General features: G+C 45.3%; 1 protein-coding gene across 3 annotated transcripts in view; it reads right to left on the reverse strand.

Moving 5' to 3' along the window:
* Window positions 1-21,560, reverse strand: part of LOC121466589 (pre-mRNA-splicing factor ISY1 homolog) — a 39,265-nt gene extending 17,705 nt beyond the window's left edge. Inside the window, exons 1-12 of one of the 3 annotated variants that reach the window (XM_041680381.1) lie at window positions 21,433-21,560; window positions 19,171-19,193; window positions 18,431-18,482; window positions 17,835-17,900; window positions 17,306-17,348; window positions 14,500-14,612; window positions 12,181-12,298; window positions 9,223-9,345; window positions 8,093-8,214; window positions 6,128-6,214; window positions 5,675-5,818; window positions 1,570-1,935 (exon numbers count right to left, since the gene is read on the reverse strand). In XM_041680381.1, the coding sequence (XP_041536315.1) occupies window positions 5,711-5,818; window positions 6,128-6,214; window positions 8,093-8,214; window positions 9,223-9,345; window positions 12,181-12,298; window positions 14,500-14,612; window positions 17,306-17,348; window positions 17,835-17,900; window positions 18,431-18,482; window positions 19,171-19,193; window positions 21,433-21,435 (858 nt within the window). In that variant the 5' untranslated portion in view covers window positions 21,436-21,560 and the 3' untranslated portion in view covers window positions 1,570-1,935; window positions 5,675-5,710. Of the gene's footprint in view, window positions 1-1,569; window positions 1,936-5,078; window positions 5,819-6,127; window positions 6,215-8,092; window positions 8,215-9,222; window positions 9,346-12,180; window positions 12,299-14,499; window positions 14,613-17,305; window positions 17,349-17,834; window positions 17,901-18,430; window positions 18,483-19,170; window positions 19,194-21,432 lie in introns of those variants that run through there. The other 2 variants (XM_041680387.1, XM_041680374.1) reach the window with 2 other exon arrangements.
* Window positions 21,561-21,990: the final 430 nt, after the last annotated feature.

Here is a 21,990-nt window from a genome sequence, read left to right on the forward strand (position 1 = left end):
TTGGTCCTCGCCTTTGGCACCGCATCCAAGACGGAAATCCGCCCACACCTCTTCATTGCCCTCCAGCTAACTCCTCCCTAATCCCCCCCCCCCCCCCCCCCCCCGCGCAGCTCTTGGCCCCTCGCAGTCTTTGGCCCCTACTAGTCCACAACTGCCCGCTATGGCCAGTCCATCCCTACCTAACCTCCTGCCCAACTCAGCCGGGACAAACGTTCAGCTCGCACTGGCCTGCCTCTGTCCTTCGCCTGGCTTGCACCCAGTCAGGAGCAGGCATGAGGTCTCCATAGCACAGTTCTGGAGTAGGACTGACAATGAAGGGCTGTGGCAGAACCACCTCCATGTTGCCACTTCCGAAATGCTAAAGCCCCGGTAACTCGCAGCAAAGGCAGCCTCCATTAGGTCAAAAATGAAGAGGAAATGAAAATTCTTGAGGGCAGAATAACCCAGAGTCCCATTTGGAAGAATGACAGGCCAGACAGGAGTCCAGCCAAATCTGGACTCCCTAGGAATACAGTCCAGATCGCAACCAAAACACACCTGCACCCAAAAAGAGGTACAAGGAAAACGTGTGGTCCGACCAGCTCCTACGTTTGGCCTGGAAAGCCAGAGGTAGCAGAGACGGGACCCAAATGTCTGTCAGCAGTCTCAACTAGATCAAACAGGCCCCATCCCTAAAGATGAGAGGAAACTCGGAATGCTCTAGTCTCTTCAGACAACCCTTTAGATCTTCCAGGGATATTTAATTCAATAGATTTCATTAATGGCTGTGGCCACGCACTGTTCTAGTGCCTTGAGATCCATCCATGAGTAAAATACAAAATCTAAACCTTCCCCAGTAGGAAAGAGAAAGAGGATCTCCCAAAACTTAGGGAAAGCACAGAGAGCAAGCCCACAGGCGCCAGCACCGCAGGCCCTGTGACTAGCCTCACTGGCACATGGAGAAAGCAGAAGAGCCGTTTGTTCTGAAACAGCTGAAACTCCATCCCTGTGAGAAATGCCCAGCAGTTCCAGCCAGGAACCCCTAGAGTGCCACTGGGCACGAATTCCGAGTCTTGCCTTGGCACATCTCTGGTGGTGGAGAAACTGCCTTCACTCCAGTATGTATGCTGAACCAGAGTGGTGCCCTCCTTGAAGATGGCTCTGGGGTGGGTAGTACCCCTCAGCTGGGTCTAGCTCCCAGGGTGAAGGGAAAAGGGAGTCCCAGAGCCAGGTAAGCACGAGCAAGGGGGAGGGGTAGTTAGTCATGGCTCACTGGCCTCTGCTCTGCCCTGGGTCTAGGGAAAAAGGGATTTTTGTCTGCATGTGGGCTGTGTCAGCAAAAGCCAACCCACTACTTTCATTCACGGAATGCTATGACATTTTAAAATTGGACTGTGAAGCCAGGTATAGTGATGAACACCTGTAATGCCAGCACTTGGAAGACTGAGACAGGAGGATTGCCTTTAGTTCAAAGATAGCTTGATCTATATAGTACCAGGCCATTCAGGGATAAACTGTGTCAGAAAACAAAAACATTCAAAAGCAAGCAATAAAAAAACTACCAGTGGTGAGAACTACATGACTCAGGAAATGTATTAAAGCCATTAGAAATGGGGGTGAGGGAAGGCTCAGTGGATAAAATGCCCATGGTGAAACATGAGGATCTGAGTTCAGATCTCCAGTGTCCGTGTGAAGTGTCAGGTGTGGAGGTGCACACCTGAAACCACGGTGCTAGACACAGCAGATAGACAGATCCTGGAGGCTTGGCCAGATAGCCTAGCCAAAATGGCAAGCTCCAGGTTCAAATGAGACTTAGTCTTTTTCTTTCTTTCTCTTTCTTTCTTCTTTCTTTCCTTTCTTCTATTTGTGTCCTAGAGCTCAGTCTGTAGACCAACCAAGCTGCCCCAAGTGCTGGGATTAAAGGTATGCAGGACCACGGCCCTTCTGACACCTAGTCTTTAAAAACAAAGGAAGGGGACAATAGGGAGAACAATACAGGACACCCAACATCAATCTCTGGCCTCTACATATAAATGCATACACAGGCACCGCCTCACAACATACACATGTACATACATGCATATACCACACACACACAAATACAACAAAATGTGTCAAGGAGAGTATTCTACGCTGTGCAGATCACATCTCATCAGATAAGATCAGCACTTCCTTTTTTTTTTTCTTTTTGGTTTTTCAAGACAGAGTTTCTCTGTTTAGAAGTCCTGGCTGTCCTGGAACTCACTTTATAGACCAACCTGGCCTTGAACTCACTGATATCCACCTGCCTTTGCCTCCCAAGTGCTGGAATTAAAGGTGTGTGCCAGTATCACTCAGCCTCTTCCCTTCTTTTGGTAGTAAATTTTTTAAAAGCACAGCAGTATTTTTTTAAATGCATTATGCTCACTTAAGATGGAATAGTTCAAAATTACACTCAATAAACTATTTTCCTATAGAAAAGAATTAAGCCCTATTTCAACTGCAAATTTTGAAATAATGTGTATCTCAAATTTAAGTGACCCAAGATTTAAAGATTTTATTTTTTTCCAGAAAGTGGTGGCACACTCCTTTAATCCCAGCACTCAGGAGGCAGAAGCAGGTGGGTCTCTGTGAGTTCCAAGGCCAGCCTGGTCTGCAGAGTGAGTTCCAGGGCAGGCTCCAAAACTACAGAGAAACCCTGCCTTGAAAAAACAAAAATAAAAACAAAATTGTTTTGTATTTGTGTATGTTTGAAGGCCACATTTGTGCAGGTGCTTGCAGAGCCCAGAAGAGGGCATCGGACACCACAGAGGTGGAGTCAGGTGACGGTGACTGAGAACCACAACCTCAGATCTTCAGGGAAGAGTAGCAAAGTGCTCTTACCAGCTAGCGGCTCTTACCCACTGACGCTGAGTCCTATCAAGACCTACGCTGTCTTTTTTTTTTTTAAGATTTATTTATTTAGCTGAGTGGTAGTGGTAATTCCAGCACTGTAGAAGCAGGTGGATCTTTTGACCTGATCTATAGACCAGGCCTGGTCTATAGGGTTCTAGAATAGTCAGCCTACACAGAGAAATCCTGTCTCAAAAAAAGGAAAAGAAATGTAAAAATCTAATTTATAAAAGTGGACAAGACAGCTCAATGGGTAAAGGTGCTAGCTTCTAACATAAGGTCTTGAGTTGGATCCTCCAGTCCTCACATGGTGGAAGAAAGCAGGCTGCCAAGAGTTGTTCTCTGACCTCTACACACGCTCCATGGTGCTCTCCCCATCCCACATAACAAACTAATTTTTAAAATGATTTATCATTTACGTTTATGTCTGTGTGCTTGCATAAGTTCATATACACCATGTGTGTGTAAGGGTCCAAAGAAGACAGGAGTCAGGTCTCCCCAAACTAGAGTTATAGGTAGTTATGAACTACTCTGGGAACCAAACCCAGGTCCTCTGCAAAGACAGCATTGAGGTATTTTTCTGGGCTCCTAGATTTAACTTTTTTCTTCTTCTTTTTGTTTTTTGAGGCAGTGTTTCACTGTGTAGCTTTGGAGCTTGTCCTGGAACTCACTCAGTAGACCAGTCTGGCCTTGAACTCACAGAGATCTTCTTGCCTCTACTTTCCCAAGTACTGGGATTAGGTGAGCCACCACCAGCTGAATGAACATTTTTAAAGCAAGTTAGGGCCGGGCGGTGGTGACGCACGCCTTTAATCCCAGCACTCGGGAGGCAGAGGCAGGCGGATCTCTGTGAGTTCGAGACCAGCCTGGTCTACAAGAGCTAGTTCCAGGACAGGCTCCAAAACCACAGAGAAACCCTGTCTCGAAAAACTAAATAAATAAATAAATGAATGAATAAATAAATAAAAACAAGTTAGTGGGTGAGCTGAGTGGACGTTAACAGTCACTGTCACGAGATGACACCATCTTAGCTGATAAAGACCACTCTGTGTGTTTCAGAGCCACCCACCCAATCCCCAGGGGTCAGAAAGACAATCATGCCCTCTTCCTCTCATTCCTCATTCCTTTTGCATCTTCTTTCTTTCTGAACTTATCTTAAAATATACAGCCCATACATAGCATCACCCTAATTTTCCTTGTGTGTCACCAAAGCTAATCCAGAAAACAAGGGGAAAAGATGATCAAATACCAACCATGATACTTCATGTCCTTGATACAGGAGTCAGCCAGCACAGCCCTGTTTGACTCACCTCCAACAAGGCCATTTACAGGACATAGCTCTGATGTGGGAGGGTTTTCTGTTTTGTGTTGATTTCATTGGTTAATAAAGAAACTGCCTTGGCCATTTGATAGGCTAGCTCTTATGTGGGTGGAGCAGACAGAACAGAATGCTGGGAGGAAGAGGGAAGTGAGGCAATCGCCATGCCTCTCCTCTCTGGGTCAGATGCCATGGAGCCAGCCGCCAGGTCAGACATGCTGAATCTTTCTCGGTAAGCCACCACCTCGTGGTGCTACACACATTATTAGAAATGGGTTAATCAAGATGTGAGAGTTAGCCAGTTAGACGCTAGGGCTAAGGCCAGGCAGTGTTTAAAAGAATACAATTTGTGTGCTGTTATTTCGGGTATAAAGCTAGCCATGCGGGAGTCGGACAGGACGAAAAGCAGACCTGCTCCCCTCATCACTACATAGCTCTGCCATCCTCCATGATGCTGCTCCACAGGCAAATTCTCCCCAGTCTCTAAACAGCCCACATCCTTTCCCTGAAAGCTTCTCCAATCCAAGGGCCTTGTTCCCTTAGCCTGGGGTGGATCCCTTCCACTTACCATGACACTAGTCTCCCAGACACTCCCACTACCCTCAGAACAGGAGGCCTGTGGCTCACACTGCTCAGGCTTGGAGACAGGTTGGTTCGGTAGCAAAGACTCAGCTCAAAGTGGTGCTTTGGAGTCGGTCACTTAGGGTGTACACTGTGTACCCACAAAGGCTAGCATACAGCCATCCCCAGCTGTGAATACGAGCTAGTTGTATGCTCATGCCAGGTGGAGCCTTGGAATCTACACCATTCCTGGCACCACCACCCTCTCTACACAGTGCTCAGCACCTTTCCTGACCAACACCATGTCATCTCGGCTTAGATACACCACAGGACAAGGTCCAGGCACAGATGTTTCCTTTCTTATTAAAAATATTTAATAAAAGTAGCTTTCTCTGAAACAAGTTATAAAAGTAAAACTGCAAACTTAGAATTCCTGTCCACAAGACAGGAGAGGGAGGGTGAAGCAGATTCTCAGAGGGGACCATGGAAAGTAAAGCTCTAACCAGCACACGGGAAAGGCTCTACTGCTGATGGTGGAGTTCCATTTCAGGGTAGACACACCATCTCAGTTTCCAGAGAAGATATGCCTTTGAATCTGAACATGATTTGGATAAAAATCATGCATTTTTTAAATGTTGGTTACTAATTAATCTTTCTCTCTTCCCAAAATCATAGTACAAGGCAGAATAAATTTTCAGTGAGAGAGCTGATTTTACACACTCCAAAATAAAAATAAGTGGAGCCATATGGTAGCAAAGGTATCTGTAAAAAGTGATGGCTAGTCTTCGGTATCCTGACAGCTTACTGGGAAGTCAGGGGCAGGGCCAGCTCACATATCCAGGAAAGGATGAGAAAGTGCAGGGCCTCCCAGCACTGGTCAGTCTAGCCACAGCTCAGGGGAGCTATGAGGAGGGTAGGCCCAAGGCGCGTCACAAGCACACCCACCAGATCTCCCAGAGTCCAAGAAGGGCTTGGCTCATCCTAGTACCCCAACAGCCGCTTGGCTTCCTCACTCTGTGCCTGCAGGGTCTCACTTGCATATTTCTGCAGCAGCTCCATTTTCTTCCTCCGTACAAGCGCCTCCTCGATCTGTGAACACCCATAGTGAAGAAGTCAGCCCTCAGCAAGGCCTCCACCTCTACCACAACCCAGGCAGGGAGTACCTGCAGGGGCATACATAGTCAAGACTGTCTGCAAGAACCAGCTATTTCCCTCTGGGAACATTCAACCAAAGCTCATCTATCAATCCCATCAAGCGGGCCCTGTACTTCACAGACCCCACAGTCCTCTGAGCACATGGTCAGGACCAAAGGCTGCATAGGGAATGGAAGGACAAGAAACACCAGGAAGGTGAGCCTAGCTGGAGGAAAGTTCAGCTGGGAGTAACACAAATCCTACCTCCTGCTGCGACGGCACCGGAACGTGAGCAATGAACTTCTGCTGACCATCCTCCCCTGCCTTCTCCTGGCTGCCTTCCTCATCAGACTAAAGAAGACAGACATACAACCATGAATAGGTCACAGCGACATAAGCACTCACACTCTGCAGACAGTGTCACTCATTGGACCTGGTAGCACAAGCCTGTAATCCTACACTTGGGAAGCTGAGGCAATAGGCTTGGTTCAAGTTCCAGTCAGCCTGGGCTACAGAGTGACCCTGTCTCCAAAATTAACAATAAAAAACACAAGCACCGTGGGCCTTGAGAGTAATTTTTTGTTGTTTTTTGGGGTTTTTTTGTTTTGTTTTGTTTTGCTTTTTTGAGAAAGGGTTTCTTTGTGTAACAGCCCTGGCTGTCCTGGAACTTGCTCTGTAGTTTAGGCTGGCCTTAAACTCACAAAGATCCTCCTGCTTCTGCCTCTGCCTCCCAAGTGCAAGGATTAAAGGCATGCCCCACTACCACCTGGTTTGGAGAATAATTTTTTTTAAATATTTATTTATTTATTATATATACATATATTATATATGTATAAATATATATATTTATTATATATTATTATATATTATATATATTTATTTATTTATTATATATTCTGTCTGTGTGTATGCCTGAAGGCCAGAAGAGGGCGCCAGACCTCTTTACAGATGGTTGTGAGCCACCATGTGGTTGCTGGGAATTGAACTCAGGACCTTTGGAAGAACAGGCAATGCTCTTAACAACTGAGCCATCTCTCCAGCCCCTGGAGAATAATTTTTAAGGCCTACCTGAACAACTTAGAGAAACCCTGTCTCAAATTAAAGAGACCCAGGGACAGTCTCAGTGGTATAGGACTTACCTCCCCCAGTACCATAAAAACAAACAAACAAAGCCTAAATTATTTAAAAGGAAAAAATCCTTTCCATTGTTTTTACATAAAGGAAAGTCGGACTTGGGGGGCACCACTCCTCGGCCATATCACCCCAGCACTACACCTGTCTACACCCGACCCCTGGCCTGCCCTCAGTCCTCACTCGCAATGCGTCTCCCAGCACATGCTGCTTACTTTGCTCCTGCTTGAGGCTGAGCATGGCTTACAGCGCCACTAACTAAACACCTAAAGAATCAAGCATTATTTGTAACCCAGAGAAAGCCCAGGACATACTGCCGCCATCCTGTTTTAAACGCTCTACTGATCTCTGCGGCAGGTGAGCTGGACCTGGGCAGAAACCTCCACATGCTGTAACACATTCACCAAGTCATCGAACCCATCTCTGAACCTGCTTCTTTTTCTTTCTTTTTTTTTTTCTTTAGGTTTTTCGAGACAGGGTTTCTCTGTAGCTTTGGAGCCTGTCCAGGAACTAGCTCTTGTAGACCAGGTTGGCCTTGAACTCACAAAGATCTACCTGCCTCTGCCTGGAATTAAAGGCATGCACCACCACCACCCAACTCCTGCTTCTTTCCCAGAGATGAACAAGCAAATTCTGTCAGCTGCACAAGGAAAATTTACCTCATCTCAGAACAGCAAATCGGATGGTTCTGACTGGTCCAAGCAGCAAGGCCATGCTGGACACTTGTCTGGAGCCCAAGGGCTCTGCATGGGAGGTGTAGACCACAGCCCCCTCTCTGGTCACAAGCCTCTGCAGAAGCCCAGGGACCTGTTTCCATCTGTGAAATGGGTGTGGAAGACTACAGAAGACTACTACAGACTACTCACTTCTGTGACCCAAGTGCTGATGTCATGGACTAATAAAGCTCATGTGACCTCAACTGGGTTTATAAACTGTCCCATCTGTTCAAAGGAAGCTAACAAGAGCTCCCTTCGCCCTTCCTGTCTGGAACCCTCCCTGTGCTCCATCCTGCAGGTAAGGCAGCTGGGCTCTGAGCCATGACCCAGCCTCCTCCCGGGTGCAGTCTGTAGCTCAGAGAAGAGGACCCCACACCAGTACCTCCTCTTCAGTGACAGCATAGATGTTGATCTCCTCTTCCTCTTCCTCCTCCTCTTCCTTTTCTCCCCTTGCCAGCCGAGCCTCTCTCTCTGCTTTCCATTTTCCCACCAGCTCAGCTCTGACTGAAGACAAAGCAGAATAAAGATTTAAAAACATTCCACTGGGCTACGAGGCCAAGGTAGCCCCTCTGGAAAAGGACACCCTGGTTGTGCCCTAAAGGGTGAAAATGGCTGCAAAGGACAGTCTGTCCTACAATGCCTCTAGCTTCAAGTGCGTGCAACACAGTTTTTGTAACAATATCTCCAAATCCTCTCCAGTGACTGCCTAACAAGCACACATGAAAAAGGGTCCCACCCTCACCATGCACTCCCAAATTCCTATGGGAACAGATATGGACACACATCTCAGGCTGGCATGGTAGCTTTGCAAGGAGGAAGCACTCCCTTGTACAGACACCACCTTCCTCTCCGTCAGTAAGCTGTCAATGGTACAAGACACAGATCTAAAAGCTACTAATACAGGCACTATGAAACAAGCTCAAGAAAAGCTAGCTTATAAGGATCTAGACTGTGACCTGCCAGAAACAGGATCAGGACCGAGGAAGATCTGTGGCTTCACCAACTGTTCTGAGCCTAGCAAGACCTGACTGCCTCACCTGCCACCTACATGTCAGCTCACTAATAGTCCACTGAAGACTGTTAGCCACAATAAAAGGCAGCTTTTGGGACCATGCACTATTTTTTTTATATTTATTTATTTATTTATTATGTATATAATATTCTGTCTGTATGTCTGCAGGCCAGAAGAGGGCGCCAGACCTCTTTACAGATGGTTGTGAGCCACCATGTGGTTGCTGGGAATTGAACTCAGGACCTTTGGAAGAGCGGGCAATGCTCTTAACCACTGAGCCATCTCTCCAGCCCCCACCATGCACTATTTTAAACCATTTTCAAGGGAGAGAAGAGAAGCCAGGTGCCAGCTACATACAGTGACATGCCCACAGCTACATACAGTGACATGCCCACAGCTACATACGGTGACATGCCCACAGCTATATACGGTGACATGCCCACAGCTATCTACAGTGACATGCCCACAGCTATATACAGTGATGCACCCAACAGACATACGTTTCTTTTCATACTCTTGTTCCAAAGGCACAATAACTCCATCATCTTCATCCAGGTAACCATAGTATTCAAAGTCAATCGCCTTCATGAGCTCAGCACGCGTCTTTCTGGGAGGAGGGAGGGCTACAAGAAATGGCAACAACTTAGCTGATTCCCATCAAGATCATCCTCGAGCCAAAACTTTTCTCCATACGGTGCTAGAGCCACAAATGACACATGGCCATGGAAATGCCACAAAGTCAGCATTTCTCTGTATCATGTATGGGATCAAGAAAGTGGAATCACCTTCTCTAAAGCTAAGTGGACTCAAATTAAAGAAATCTACCCTTGGCTAAGGGTGTAAGCCAGTGATTAGAGCCTTGCTTCACATGCTGCAGGCCCTGGGGTCAACCTTCAACATTACAAAACCAGATAAATAACAAGTAAATAAATGGAATCTTCATGATTTAAATCCACGAACTGGGGGTTTAGATCAGTGATGAACTGTGCTAAGCAAGCACAAGGTCCCAAGTTCAGTCTGAAGCACCTTCTCGTAACACTCTCAATACACAATCCAGAACAAAGCTTTTTAGGCAGAGATATGCATCACAGAACTATTCATACAATAGTGAAAACACTAGGGATAAGCTAATACCATAAATATCAGCATGGGGTATCCAGAAACCACTTTAATGCTGTTTCACACTGTACTTTCTTTCTTCTTCTTCTTCTTCTTCTTCTTCTTCTTTTTTTTGTTTTTTAGAGACAGCATTTCTCTGTTTAACAGCACTCTTTGGAGACAGAGGAAGGTGATCTCTGAGTTCGAGGCCAGCTTGCTTTACAGAGTGAGTTCCATGACATCCAGGGTTACACAGAGAAACCGTTTCTCAAAACAAAAGTCTTGGGCTGGAGAGATGGCTCAGTAGTTAAGAGCACTGGCTGTTCTTCCAAAGGTCCTGAGTTCAATTCCCAGCAACCACATGGTGGCTCACAACCATATGTAATGAGATCTGGTGCCCTCCTCTGGTGTGTGGGCATACAAGGAGGCAGAATGTTGTATACATAATAAATAAGTCTTTAAAAAAAAAACGAAGCCAGGTAGTGGTGGTGCACACCTTTAATCCCAGCACTCAGGAGGCAGAGACAGGCAGATGTCTGTGAGCTCGAGGCCAGCCTGGTCTACAAAGTGAGTTCCAGGACAGGCTTCAAAACTACAGAGAAAACCTGTCTTGGAAAAGCGCGCGCGCAAGCGCGCGCGCGCGAGAGAGAGAGAGAGAGAGAGAGAGAGAGAGAGATAAAGGCCTACCAATACTACCAAAAGAATGGTTAAGTATGAATAATTCATACCACAGTGATCCTTTTATTTTTCTTGGTTCTAAAGATCAAAACCAGGGCCTCCACATACACACTCAGCAAGTGCTTCCCCATCAGCTTAAGCCCAGGACAGGACGCACTTTAATTCTTCACAACCAACTATGCAGTCAGTAGCTGTTAAGTGATCCATCAAGGAGTGTCCCGGCAGGCAGGGGACAGCCGTGTTTGGCAGACCTCCACTCACTGCCCACAGTTGGAAATGGCAACTTTATCTGCCATTTCAGTTCATGTCCTGTGACAGGGTGGTCATCACACTAGCGAAAACAAAAGCACTGCCTTCCTCCTGACCACAGGGACTAGTTTTAAAGTCGAGTCATGTGAAAGAAAAGAGAAAATGTACACTCTTAGTCAACTGGGACTGAATAATCTTTCACCTAGGCCTTCAGAAGGGCCTAGACGGAAACACCAAGATGATACTGGTTTCCAGTCATCTCTGCTGGAGACCTGCATTGGGTCAGCAAGGGGACTCTAAACTCTCTCTTTAGCTGGGCAATGGTGGCACATGCCTTTAATTCCAGCACTTGGGAGGTAGAAACAGGCAGGGGTCTCCATGAGTTCGAGGCCAGCCTGGTCTACAGAGCGAGTTCCAGGACAGGATCCAAAGTATACCCTGTCTGGGGCGGGGGATCGGACAGACAGACACTCCTGACTTATGCACACCACTTGAGACTGAGCCAGGCTGTCATCTGAGTCCTGGAGCTCACAAGTTTATGACATGCCTAAGTAACACTGAAAAAGGGCTCTATGTCAACAATAAAACCTACAGCGAAAATACAAATATACGTTGAGGGCTGAAGACATAAATCATTGGCAAGTGTTTGCCCGCATGCACAAGGTCTAGGGTTCAATTAACATAGCAAAAAAATTAAATACATTTAGAAGAAAGTAAATGGCGCAATGAGATGCCTGAGTGAGTAAAGGCTTGATGACACGCATGGTCAAGTAGAGAACGCCTACAAGCTGTCCTCTGTAGCACACGATCTTACGGCACACATGACCCCTCACACACACAAATACTCATACCGTAGAGAAATGTTAATTACAATAAAGAAAGATGAAAAGTAAATGAAAAAAAAATTAACAACAACAACAAAAAATCCTACATGGTAACACAAGTCTGTAATTCCAAAACCCTGAAGGTGAGTTTGAGGCCAGATGGAATAAAGTCTTAAAAAAAAAAACAAGCTAGGCATCTATAATCCTAGCAGGTGGAGGCAGAAAGATCAGGAGTTCAAAACCTGGGTTACATGAGACTGTGATCCAAAAACATGAAATGAAATTAAGAATAAAATTTTAAAGCTTTTTTTTTTTTTTGGGGGGGGGGTGTTTTTTGGTTTTTGTTTTTTTGAGACAGGGTTTCTCTGTAGCATTGGAGCCTGTCCTGGAACTCACTCCATAGACCAGGCTGGCCTCGAGCTCACAGAGATCCGCCTGTCTCTGGCTCCTGATTACTGGGATTAAAGGCGTGCGCACCATCACCTGGCTCTAAAGCTATTTTTAAAAATCTGGATATAATAACTCCTACACTGCATAGTATATGGCATCCTTCTCTCATTCACTAGCAACAATTAAAGGCCAAGGCCTCCTCAAATATGAGCTACTTACGTTCTTTTTCAAATAGCTCTCTGACACCAGGCAAATCTTTTGCTGCCCCAAAGTACTTGTAGCCACGGTTTCCTGGGACTTCTTTACCTTCATGATCCAGCATTTTAGGACCAACTTTCTTATTGGGGAAGAGAAAAGAAAAATGAATCTGATACATGAACCTACTTTCCTGTGATTACAGATACATTGAGATAATAATGTCATACATGGAAAACACCCCACATGGAAAAACAAGTGAGGATTGTTTTTAAAACTTCTTAAAAATTAACCTAGGGCTAGAGACATAGACCAGGAATAGAGTGCTTGTCTATCATGCAAACAGCCTTGGTTCAGTATCAGACCACAAAAACAAAAACCACAGCCTGACATGGTAACACACCTCTAACTTCAGCACTGAGAGGGCAAAGGAAGGAGGCCTGATGACCCATGTTCAATTTCACAGCACCCACATGGTAGAAAAGGGACTTCTACAAATTGTCCTCTGACCACCAAGTTCGTTCGCATTGTGGCATGTACATGCACGCGCACACACACAAGTGCACACACGCACACATAAATAAATGTAAATAAATAAATGTCATTAAGAAACATTAAAAGCCAAAAGGAAAAATCAACATGGATATAAATACAGCTCAGCACAGGGCTTGCCTAGCCCTAAATAAAACTGGGTGTGGTGGTGCGTCCCTACAATCCCAGGACTTGAGAGCCTGAGACAAGAAGACGGCCAAAAATCCAAGGCTAGGTTAGACTACATATACCCTGGCTACACAGTGAGATTTTGTCTCAAAAACTTAAAGCAAAAACAGAAAAAGAAAAAACATACCAAAGAGCTTAGGGATATAGCCCAATCAGTAGAGGCCTTGCCTAGCTTGCACAAGGTCCTAGGGTCAATCCTAGCACCAAACAAAACCGAGTGTGGTGAAACTGCAGCACTCAGGAGGCTGAGGCAGGAAGAAGCAGTTCAAGGCTAACCTTGGTTACTGTGAGGCGAACCAGAACTACATGATGCCCAGTCTCAAAAGAAAAACAAGCAAAAACAATAATAAATATCAAAATAAAAACAGAATAGAAATATCAAAGAATATCACAGAATTTTCTCAGCATACTTTTATATGTGGAGATTGCAGTATAAAGTGTATATGCTGAGGCTAGAGAAATGGCTCAGACCTAAGAAACAGGTACTGCTCTTGCAGAAGATCTGAGTTCGATCACCAGCACCCACATCAGGTAGCTCACTACTGCCTGAAACTCCAACTCCCGGGAGCTCAAATTCCTCTGACCTCCATGGGCACCAACACTCTCTGTCACACACCCACACACACACATACATACACACACGTACTTATGTAAAACTAAATCTAAATTTAAAATAAAGTGTATTCCAGGATTGGTAGTGCAAGACTTTAATCCTGGCAAAGGCAGATGGATCTCTGTGAGCTCGAGGCCAGTTTTATCTACATAGTGAGTTCCAGTACAGCCAGAGCTATGCAATAGAGACCTTGTTCAAAAATATAAAGTGTGGGTGTGGGTGTCTTACCATAATCTGATACTGATGGAGGAAGGTCATTGGCTAATAAAGGAACTGCCCTGGCCCATTTTATTGGTTAGAGGATAGATGGGAGGAGAAAACAGGACAGAACGCTGGGAGGAAGAGGAAGTGAGCTCAGAGTCTCGACAGCTCTTCTCTTGGGAGCAGACGCCTGGGAGAGACGCCATGCCCCGCTCCCGGGATGAAGCTCCGACCCAGGATGGACTAGGCTAGAATCTCCCCAGTAAGCGCACCTTGGGGTGCTACACACAGATAATTAGAAAAGGGCTAAATTAATATGTGAGAATTAGCCTAGAAGAGAATGGGCCAAGCAGTGTTTAAAAGAATACAGTGTCCGTGTAATTATTTCGGGGCATAAGCTAGCTGGGCAGGCGGCTGGGGTGTTGGGGACGCAGCCCCGCCGCCACCCTTATTACTTCATGATACTAAGGGGGAAAAGTCCACAACAGGCAGGAATGTCTCTGGGGAGCGCAAGGAAAGAATGTAAGGTGGCCATGCTATTTTAAACAGGTACTTTGCCTAGGCTAAGGCAAAGTATTTCAGGATTATGCCACCATCCTTTCCACAGGTATCCTGTCAACAGGTAGCAGCTGCTCTCGTTACTATCAGCTGGCTCCCCTTGAGAACCTTGAATAGGCATGGACTGAACCTGAAAACAATGCAGTTAGACTCGCCCTTCAGCAAGCTCAGCAGTTTGTCTCGGGTACCACTGGTCTCCAGAGTCAGGACCATCCAGCTCCTTAATCCCGACCAAGCTATAGTTTACTTACCCCATAGTCAGGACCACCCAGCTCCTTGATTCGGACCTCCCAGTGTCCTTTCTCCCTAAGCAGCTTGTTAATTTCATCATTCAGGTCTCGAATTCGGAATTCCCCTAAACCAGCTAGAAAATAAAACTGCTAATATCAGTTCTTCAAGACTACACGCCCTGAAACAATGAACATGCACCCATGTCATAGCTTTACAACGGCTGGCAACACTGTAACAGTCTACTACATAAAACTGCTCATTTATCCCGGTCAGGGAACCAAAAAAAAAAAAAAAAACTGCTCATTTAAATTGGTAAGAGAGGGCTGAGTGTGGTAGTGCACATCTTTAATCCCTGCATTCAGGAGGCAGAGGCAGACAGATTGCTGTGAGTTCCAGGTCAGCCTGGTATATATACACAGCAAGTTCCAACCTAACCAGGAATACACAGTAAAACCCTGTCTCAAAAACAAATAAATTTTAAAATAAGTAAGGAAAGTCATCAACATGCAAATAAAGGAAGACCAAGACTATAAACAGAGATTCACAATAGTGTAGGATTAAAAAATTATTTTAAAAACTTCATTCTCAGCAGCAACCAAAAAAAAAAAGGAAATGAAAATGTTTCTGCACTATTTACACCACTACTAAAATGAATCAGTTTAGGTGGTAGGCAACAGTTAGTCTCTCGCAAAGATTCGGCGAGTCTGACTTAAGCACCAACGGCCAGCACCATCCTACACTGCTCCAGACCTTTCAGAAAAGCAGGGTGCTGCTATGGGACTTCGGGGAAAGACTATGGGCTTTACAGATCACCTAGGGGCCCGCTGGAAAGGAAGTGCACAAAGTGCACACTCAAGTGCTGACTGCGGTGGCTAACGACCAGACACAGATGGGCACCCCAACAAACAGGAGGACAGCTGGTGACCACACAGGTCGAAAACCAGCGCGGTCTTTCTGAGGCAGAGGGGAATGGAAAGCTGCAAACGGGCATGTGGAACACTGCAGGAAGGTGTGACCTCCATCTGTCTGTGCTGACAGCTGATGCGGATACGCCAATCAGCCCAAAGTCAGTCCACTTATATTAGAAATGGCATGCTTCGTCTTGAATAAGTCCATTAAAAAAGGAAGAAAAATTAAGGATCAAGAGACAGCTCCATAGTTAAGACCATTTGCGGCTCTTGCAGAGGACCAGTTTGGCTCCCAGCATCCACACCAGGTGGCTCACAACTGCCTGTGACTCCAGCTGCAGAAGGAGTCACATAATTGAAAATAAAACCAATTAAAAAAAGAAAAAGATCAGCCAGGCTGGTCGTGCACACTTTTAAACCCAGCACTCGAGAGACAGAGGCAGATGATGTATCTTCATGAGTTCAAGCCAGAATGGTCTACAAAGAGTTTCAGGACTCCCAGGGTTGTTACACAGAGAAACCTTGTCTAGAAAACCTAACCCCCCCCCCATTAAAAAAAAATGTGCATAGCCATCACACTGTTCTGGAGACTGAGGCAAAAGGAACAAAAAAGCTCACGGCTTGCCTGGACTAGAGTTCAAAAGTCAGCCTAAACAACTTAACAAGATCTTGTCTCAAAATAACTATAACTAATACCAAGTAGAGCAAATATGAAAATAAATTTACAAACTTCCAGTCCCATAAAATAGCTTCTTAAGCAACAAAAAGACCCATTACTCCCATTTTGAGGATGTGCAACCCTATAGTCAGAAAGAAACTCAAAGCAACCAGTCTTCCCAAAGCAAAGCTAATGCTTACCTTAAAAAAAAAAAAGGAAAAAAATACATGCTTTTGGGGCTGGAGAGATGGCTCAGTGGTTAAGAGTACTGCCTGCTCTTCCAGAGGACCTGAGTTCAAATTCCCAGCACCCACATGGCAGCTCACAACTGTCTGTAACTCCAGTTTCAGGGCATCTGACCCTCACACCAATGAACATAAAATAATAAAAATAAAGTAAGTTTAAAATATACATATATAGGGGCTGGAAAGATGGCTCAGCGGTTAAGAGCATTGCCTGCTTTTCCAAAGGTCCTGAGTTCAATTCCCAGCAACCACATGATGGCTCACAACCATCTGAAATGAGATCTGATGCCCTCTTCTGGTCTGTAGGCAGACACACAGACAGAATATTGTATACATAATAAATGAATAAATATTTTGAAAATATATATATATACATATATATGCTTTAATACCTTCTTGCTGACATTTTGAAAATCTAACTAGAAGCTAGATATGGCTGAGTAGGTAGGGAAGGGGAAAGGATCTGGAAGGACTTGGGGAGTGGAAGAATTCGAACAAAATACATTTAAATATGAAAAATGTTTTTAAAAACACAAAATTTAATTAAAAAAAATAAGTTAAGCAGAAGCCAGGTGGTGGCGGCACACATCTTTAATCCCAGTACTCAGGAGGCTGAAGCAGGTTGATCTGAGTTCTAGGCCAGTCTTGTCTACACAGTGCCAGGACAGCCAGGACTACACAGAGAAACCCTGTTTAAAAAAACCAAAAGGGGAAAAAAAGTGAAGTGTAAAATTATCAGGTGCATTATTCTATAAATGTCATCTAGGTCAAACTGACTGACAATTTGTTTGCGTGTTCTGTTTTAGCCTCCTGTGTACTGTGTAGCTATGAGGACTGCCTTCAGCTCCGCCCACACTGGGACTGCAGGCATGCACCACACTTGGGCCAGTGTTCGCATCTCAATGGCCCTGCTAATTCCCTATGGACTTGTCTTACTGGTCATTAGGAGAGGCGGGCTGAGGTCCCCATGTCTAACTGTGTATTCTAGAGCACTTTACAGGGTTAGCCATCTTACCATTCTGAATCTGAGCAACTTTTTTCGAGATCTCTCCAATGATCTGTGGGGAAACAAACAGCAACAGGCACATTTTCATGGTGTCTGAACAGATCGGGAAGCACAGGAAAACTGTAATTCACAGCTAACAAAAATACTACAGGTGCGGTAGAGCACACCTCTCACCTCACCGCTGGGGAGGCAGAAGCAGAGGCAGGCGGGCCTCTTGCTTTTCAAGGTTGGCTTGGCCTATACAGTAAATCCCAGCCAGCAAGAACTACAATGTGAGACCGCGTCTCACAAATCAAAAACAGTACTGGGCAGTGCGAGGGCCCACTTTAATTCCAAAACTCGGAGGCAGAGACTGTGAGTTAGAAGCCAGCCTGGTCTATATAAGGATAGCCAGGAACACAAGAAGAGACCCAGTCCAAAAAAAATAAATAAATAAATAAATAAATAAATAAATAAATTCTGCTTACTGATCATTGAGACAAAAAGAAGCAAGTAAAAGCATTTTCTTCTTTTGTGGTCAGGTTTACCCAGAACATACCTGTCGTCTCCATTTCTCAGCTTTGGGCAACTCAGTACATTCAGAAGCAAGAAACGGTCTTCGTTCCTAAGGAGAATGCATCACACATTGCCACTAAGCTCTGTGCACACGTAAGTGACATTCACAGATGATTCAGGCTTGAACCCTGACAAATCTAATGCTCTAAATACACCTGAAGTCACAGTGCTAGAGGATACTCAATTCCTACCCCTTACTCTACAATCTTCCCTTAGGAAACTATAGAATTAGGAAACACAATTACTAAAGGAACTATAGTTAAAATAAATACATGTAAGTATGTAATCTCTCCAGGCCCACCCTCTACGTTCTTATAGTCACTATTAGAGCTAGAATGACAAGGGAACCCAGACATCACTTCAGATCTTTAGATTCAGAAAGAAAAAAGAAAGAAAGAGAGAGAGGGAGGAATGCAGGGCCATATAATCACGTGCCCCAGCAGAAGAGAGGAACACCAGAAGTTCAAGTATACAAACGCTTCAGCAATTACAGGCAGGAACAGATGGAGTCTGAAGCCTGTCCAAGGAGTTCCAATCTGCTGCCTCTTGACACTTCCTAGAAGATGCAACTTCACTCACCTTGACTTTCCCCTCTTCCAGCTGAGCTTGACGAAATCTTGCCAGGGCGGTCCTGCCAGTCACACAAAAGACCCTATTAGATTTCTCACCACTCAAGTTCCCGGATGGGACAGGTCTGCTCATGACCACATCTAAAGTCTAGTGCGAACAGTAAGAAAGAAACCAGAGCAGCCAAGGATTTTCAAGTTCCAAGGGATAGGCCTCCAACACTATGTGTGTTTCTGAGCACTCAGGTATCTAACAATAGCATGTACAGACTGGGGAAACTCTATCAGACTACTGTGATAAGCAACATACAGAAATGTTAAAAGAGCCGGGCGGTGGTGGCGCACGCCTTTAATCCCAGCACTTGGGAGGCAGAGGCAGGCGAATCTCTGTGAGTTCGAGGCCAGCCTGGTCTACAAGAGCTAGTTCCAGGACAGGAACCAAAAGCTACGGAGAAACCCTGTCTCAAAAAAATCCAAAAAAAAAAAAAAAAGTTAAAAGATTAATTAACATCATGCATGCTCTCGCTGTCATTCCCAACCTATCCACAGATCCACAGGTGGGGAAATGTTTACCTAGCATATGTTCTGGAAGATGTCAGAAAACTTTAATGGGAAAACAAGCACGAGCAAACACAGGAATGCTATTTTAGCACAAGGAGAGAAGAAACCACTTCTAGAAAGACTCCCGCCAAAGGGATCATGTGAAAGTTCTGTGTTGGTCATCACATCTCAAAATTTTCAGTTGATACTCACATAGCCTTTTCTGCATTTCGGGCCTAGACGGAGACAAGGGAAGAAAACACTGAGTTTAGAATATCTGTTTTTTTCTTGTGGTTGACTTTAAATGATGATTTTAAAGGACTAAAAAATTAATTATTTTTCTTTCAAATTCCTGCTTGCCTGTAGGTGCACCATGTGTGAACAGTGGCCAGGAGAGATGGGAACGTCAGGTCCTTAGAACTAGAGTGGAAACCAAACCTGGATCTTCTGCATGAACAGCTGTAACTGGGAGTTTCTTTCTCACCCGTCAGTTCCCAAATAAGAACTCTGAGGCTTAATTCTTACTCCTCCGTCAACTGCTAGCATTTCCCTCCATCTGTTTGGATTTCCCGCCCAGCTATATTCTGTACTGCCATAGGCCAAAGCAACTTCTTATTAACCAATGGTAATAAAACGTATTCACAGCATACAAAGGGGCATCCCACATCAAACAGTAAGTGCTTTTAACCACTAAGCCAACTCCTCAGCCCCTAGAATACCTTTTATCACTTCAAACGTTTCCTTTTTTGTCATTCTTTAAGCTATTTACTTTTTATGATCATACACGTTTGTAGAATGTACTGTTAATCCATTAACTCATACATGTGTGTAAAGTGTACTGTGTTAATCCATTAACCTCTCTGAGCCCTCTCCCACTCCAACTGGAATTACACATGCACCACCATGCAGAGCAGGCTGTGAACGCACAGGAAAGCACAGGACTGGCTTCTGCAAAGCAATTTCTCCGCAAGTGCTGCACATCAGTGTGAAGTTGATGATCCCTAAACCACAGGGTCAGGAAGACAACACATTTTCTTCACTAGGGTTGTAGACTACTCGCTAAATTTGGGACTTGGATTTTGCTACGAGCTCTTCCTCTCACTATCTCTGAGACAAGGTCTCTCTAAAACCTAGTTTCCCTTTGCACCACACACAATTTCGTGATGACGTCGTCAGATAAATGTGGGAAGCTAATCAGATACATGGTTGATAGAGGCGGTAAACTGAGCTTCATTTAACTTCAGATTCTCCTTTCCAACCACCTCTAGAAGCAACTTGGCAGAGGGTGGGTGGATACACGAGACAGCAGTGCATGGCACGCCCTCCTCCAGACACAGCTGCTTCAAGACCAGCTTTCTCTCCTGTTAGGCTTCTGTGCTAACAGTCTCTAGTGGCTTCCAAAACATCCTCTGTAATCACTCCATGGCATCATGTGCTTCCTAAATTTTTGTTTATCTATTTTTATTTAATAAGAGTATGTATCTGTTTGTACCTACATATATATATACAGTAACATTCCCCAAAAAAAAGTGTACTAATGGCTTTTTTTCTATTTGATATTGTAAAACACCCCAGACTGAAAAGAAGACCTATATATTTGAATAAATGCCCATATTTTGTATACATAGTACATGGTTATGCATAAACTCAGACCTGTTTCATAAACATACTTTGGAATATGCATATGGATAAATATCTACCAAAATGGGCTGGTTTTGTGGCTAAGACTATACAGATCTCAACACTAGACTTCAAAGATACCAACAAAACTCAGAGGTGTTAAAGCAACTCCATGCGCTTTTAATGGGACTTCTACTTTTAATACACGTAGAAAAATATATAGATTCTTTTGTATGTGTATGAAGGTTTTGCATATATATATATATGTATGTATGTGCAGCACGTGAGTGTAGTGCACACTAATTTCAGAAGTGGGTATTGGATCCCCTAAAACTGAAGTTACAGATGATTGTGAACTGGAAACTGAAGGGAGGTAAGTGGTCATCTTTCCAGTCGCCATAGGGTCTTCACTTTGAAAATACTACAGTAATCACACCTCTCTGTGCCAATTCTCGCAGTGATCTCATATTTATCTACATATTAGACACTCCTTGAGGGAATGAAACCGAGGGTCACAACCTCTCAACACTTCATCCCAGGTCAGTTATTCACTCACTCCTTCTCGGGCATTAAGCAAGCAAAAATGTGAAGACCCTGCCCTTGAGAAAATTTTATCTGTGAAAACTGAGAACACCTTGGCGGATCCTCCGCCCGTTCAGTCCTATATCCATAACGTGCTTCATCCGGACTGAACCACCGGAATGTAATTCAGCTCCCCAACTCAGTTTTCCCCTGCAATTTCTAACACCCACGCCAGGCGGGAAAAGAACCCCTCACTAGGCCTAGGACCCCGAAGCCGCCCACTGACCCGGGCTCTCGCACCCAGGAGCCCGATGCCCTCCCCACAGCACTCACCATGGTGCCGGCGAGGGCGCCTAAGCGCGGCGCCGCAGAACAGCGTGCCTTGCAGTCCGGGACCAGCCGGGCCGGCGCGGGAACGGAAAACTCTAGTAGCTAACAGGTTGCTCTCTTTTTGTCGGAAGAATAATAAAAAGGACCGGAAGTTACGGACCGGAAGCGGATAAAAGAGCGGAGGAGGGGCGGGAGACGCAGACACGCTCTGTGGGCGGCTTTCCTTCGACGTCTGTCCAGTGAGTCGTCTCGCGCAACGTGGGCGGGACTACGCTTGCGCCGCGGCAACGAGGCTGTCAGCGTTTGAGTTGGTTGTGTTAGCAGCGGTCAGAGAGTTGGCCCGTTTCTGTCCTTCCTATCCTTCTAGGACAGCACTTGACCATTTTGAAGATGACTCCTCTACCTCTCTGAATGCACTGAGTGTCCACAGCCACTCGGGGCCCTGCAGGAGTACTGTCGCCTGCGTGGACCCGGGTTCCTGGCACGCTGGCTGGGGAGCCAGTGGAGCAAACCTGCCTTCCTGGGGGCTCCTTCACGGCTGCCTGTCATTCGCTTGGAGCT

Source organism: Microtus oregoni, unplaced genomic scaffold, assembly GCF_018167655.1.
Source record: "Microtus oregoni isolate MIOR12 unplaced genomic scaffold, Mior012 000002F_ref0000024, whole genome shotgun sequence".
NCBI lineage: Eukaryota > Metazoa > Chordata > Mammalia > Rodentia > Cricetidae > Microtus > Microtus oregoni.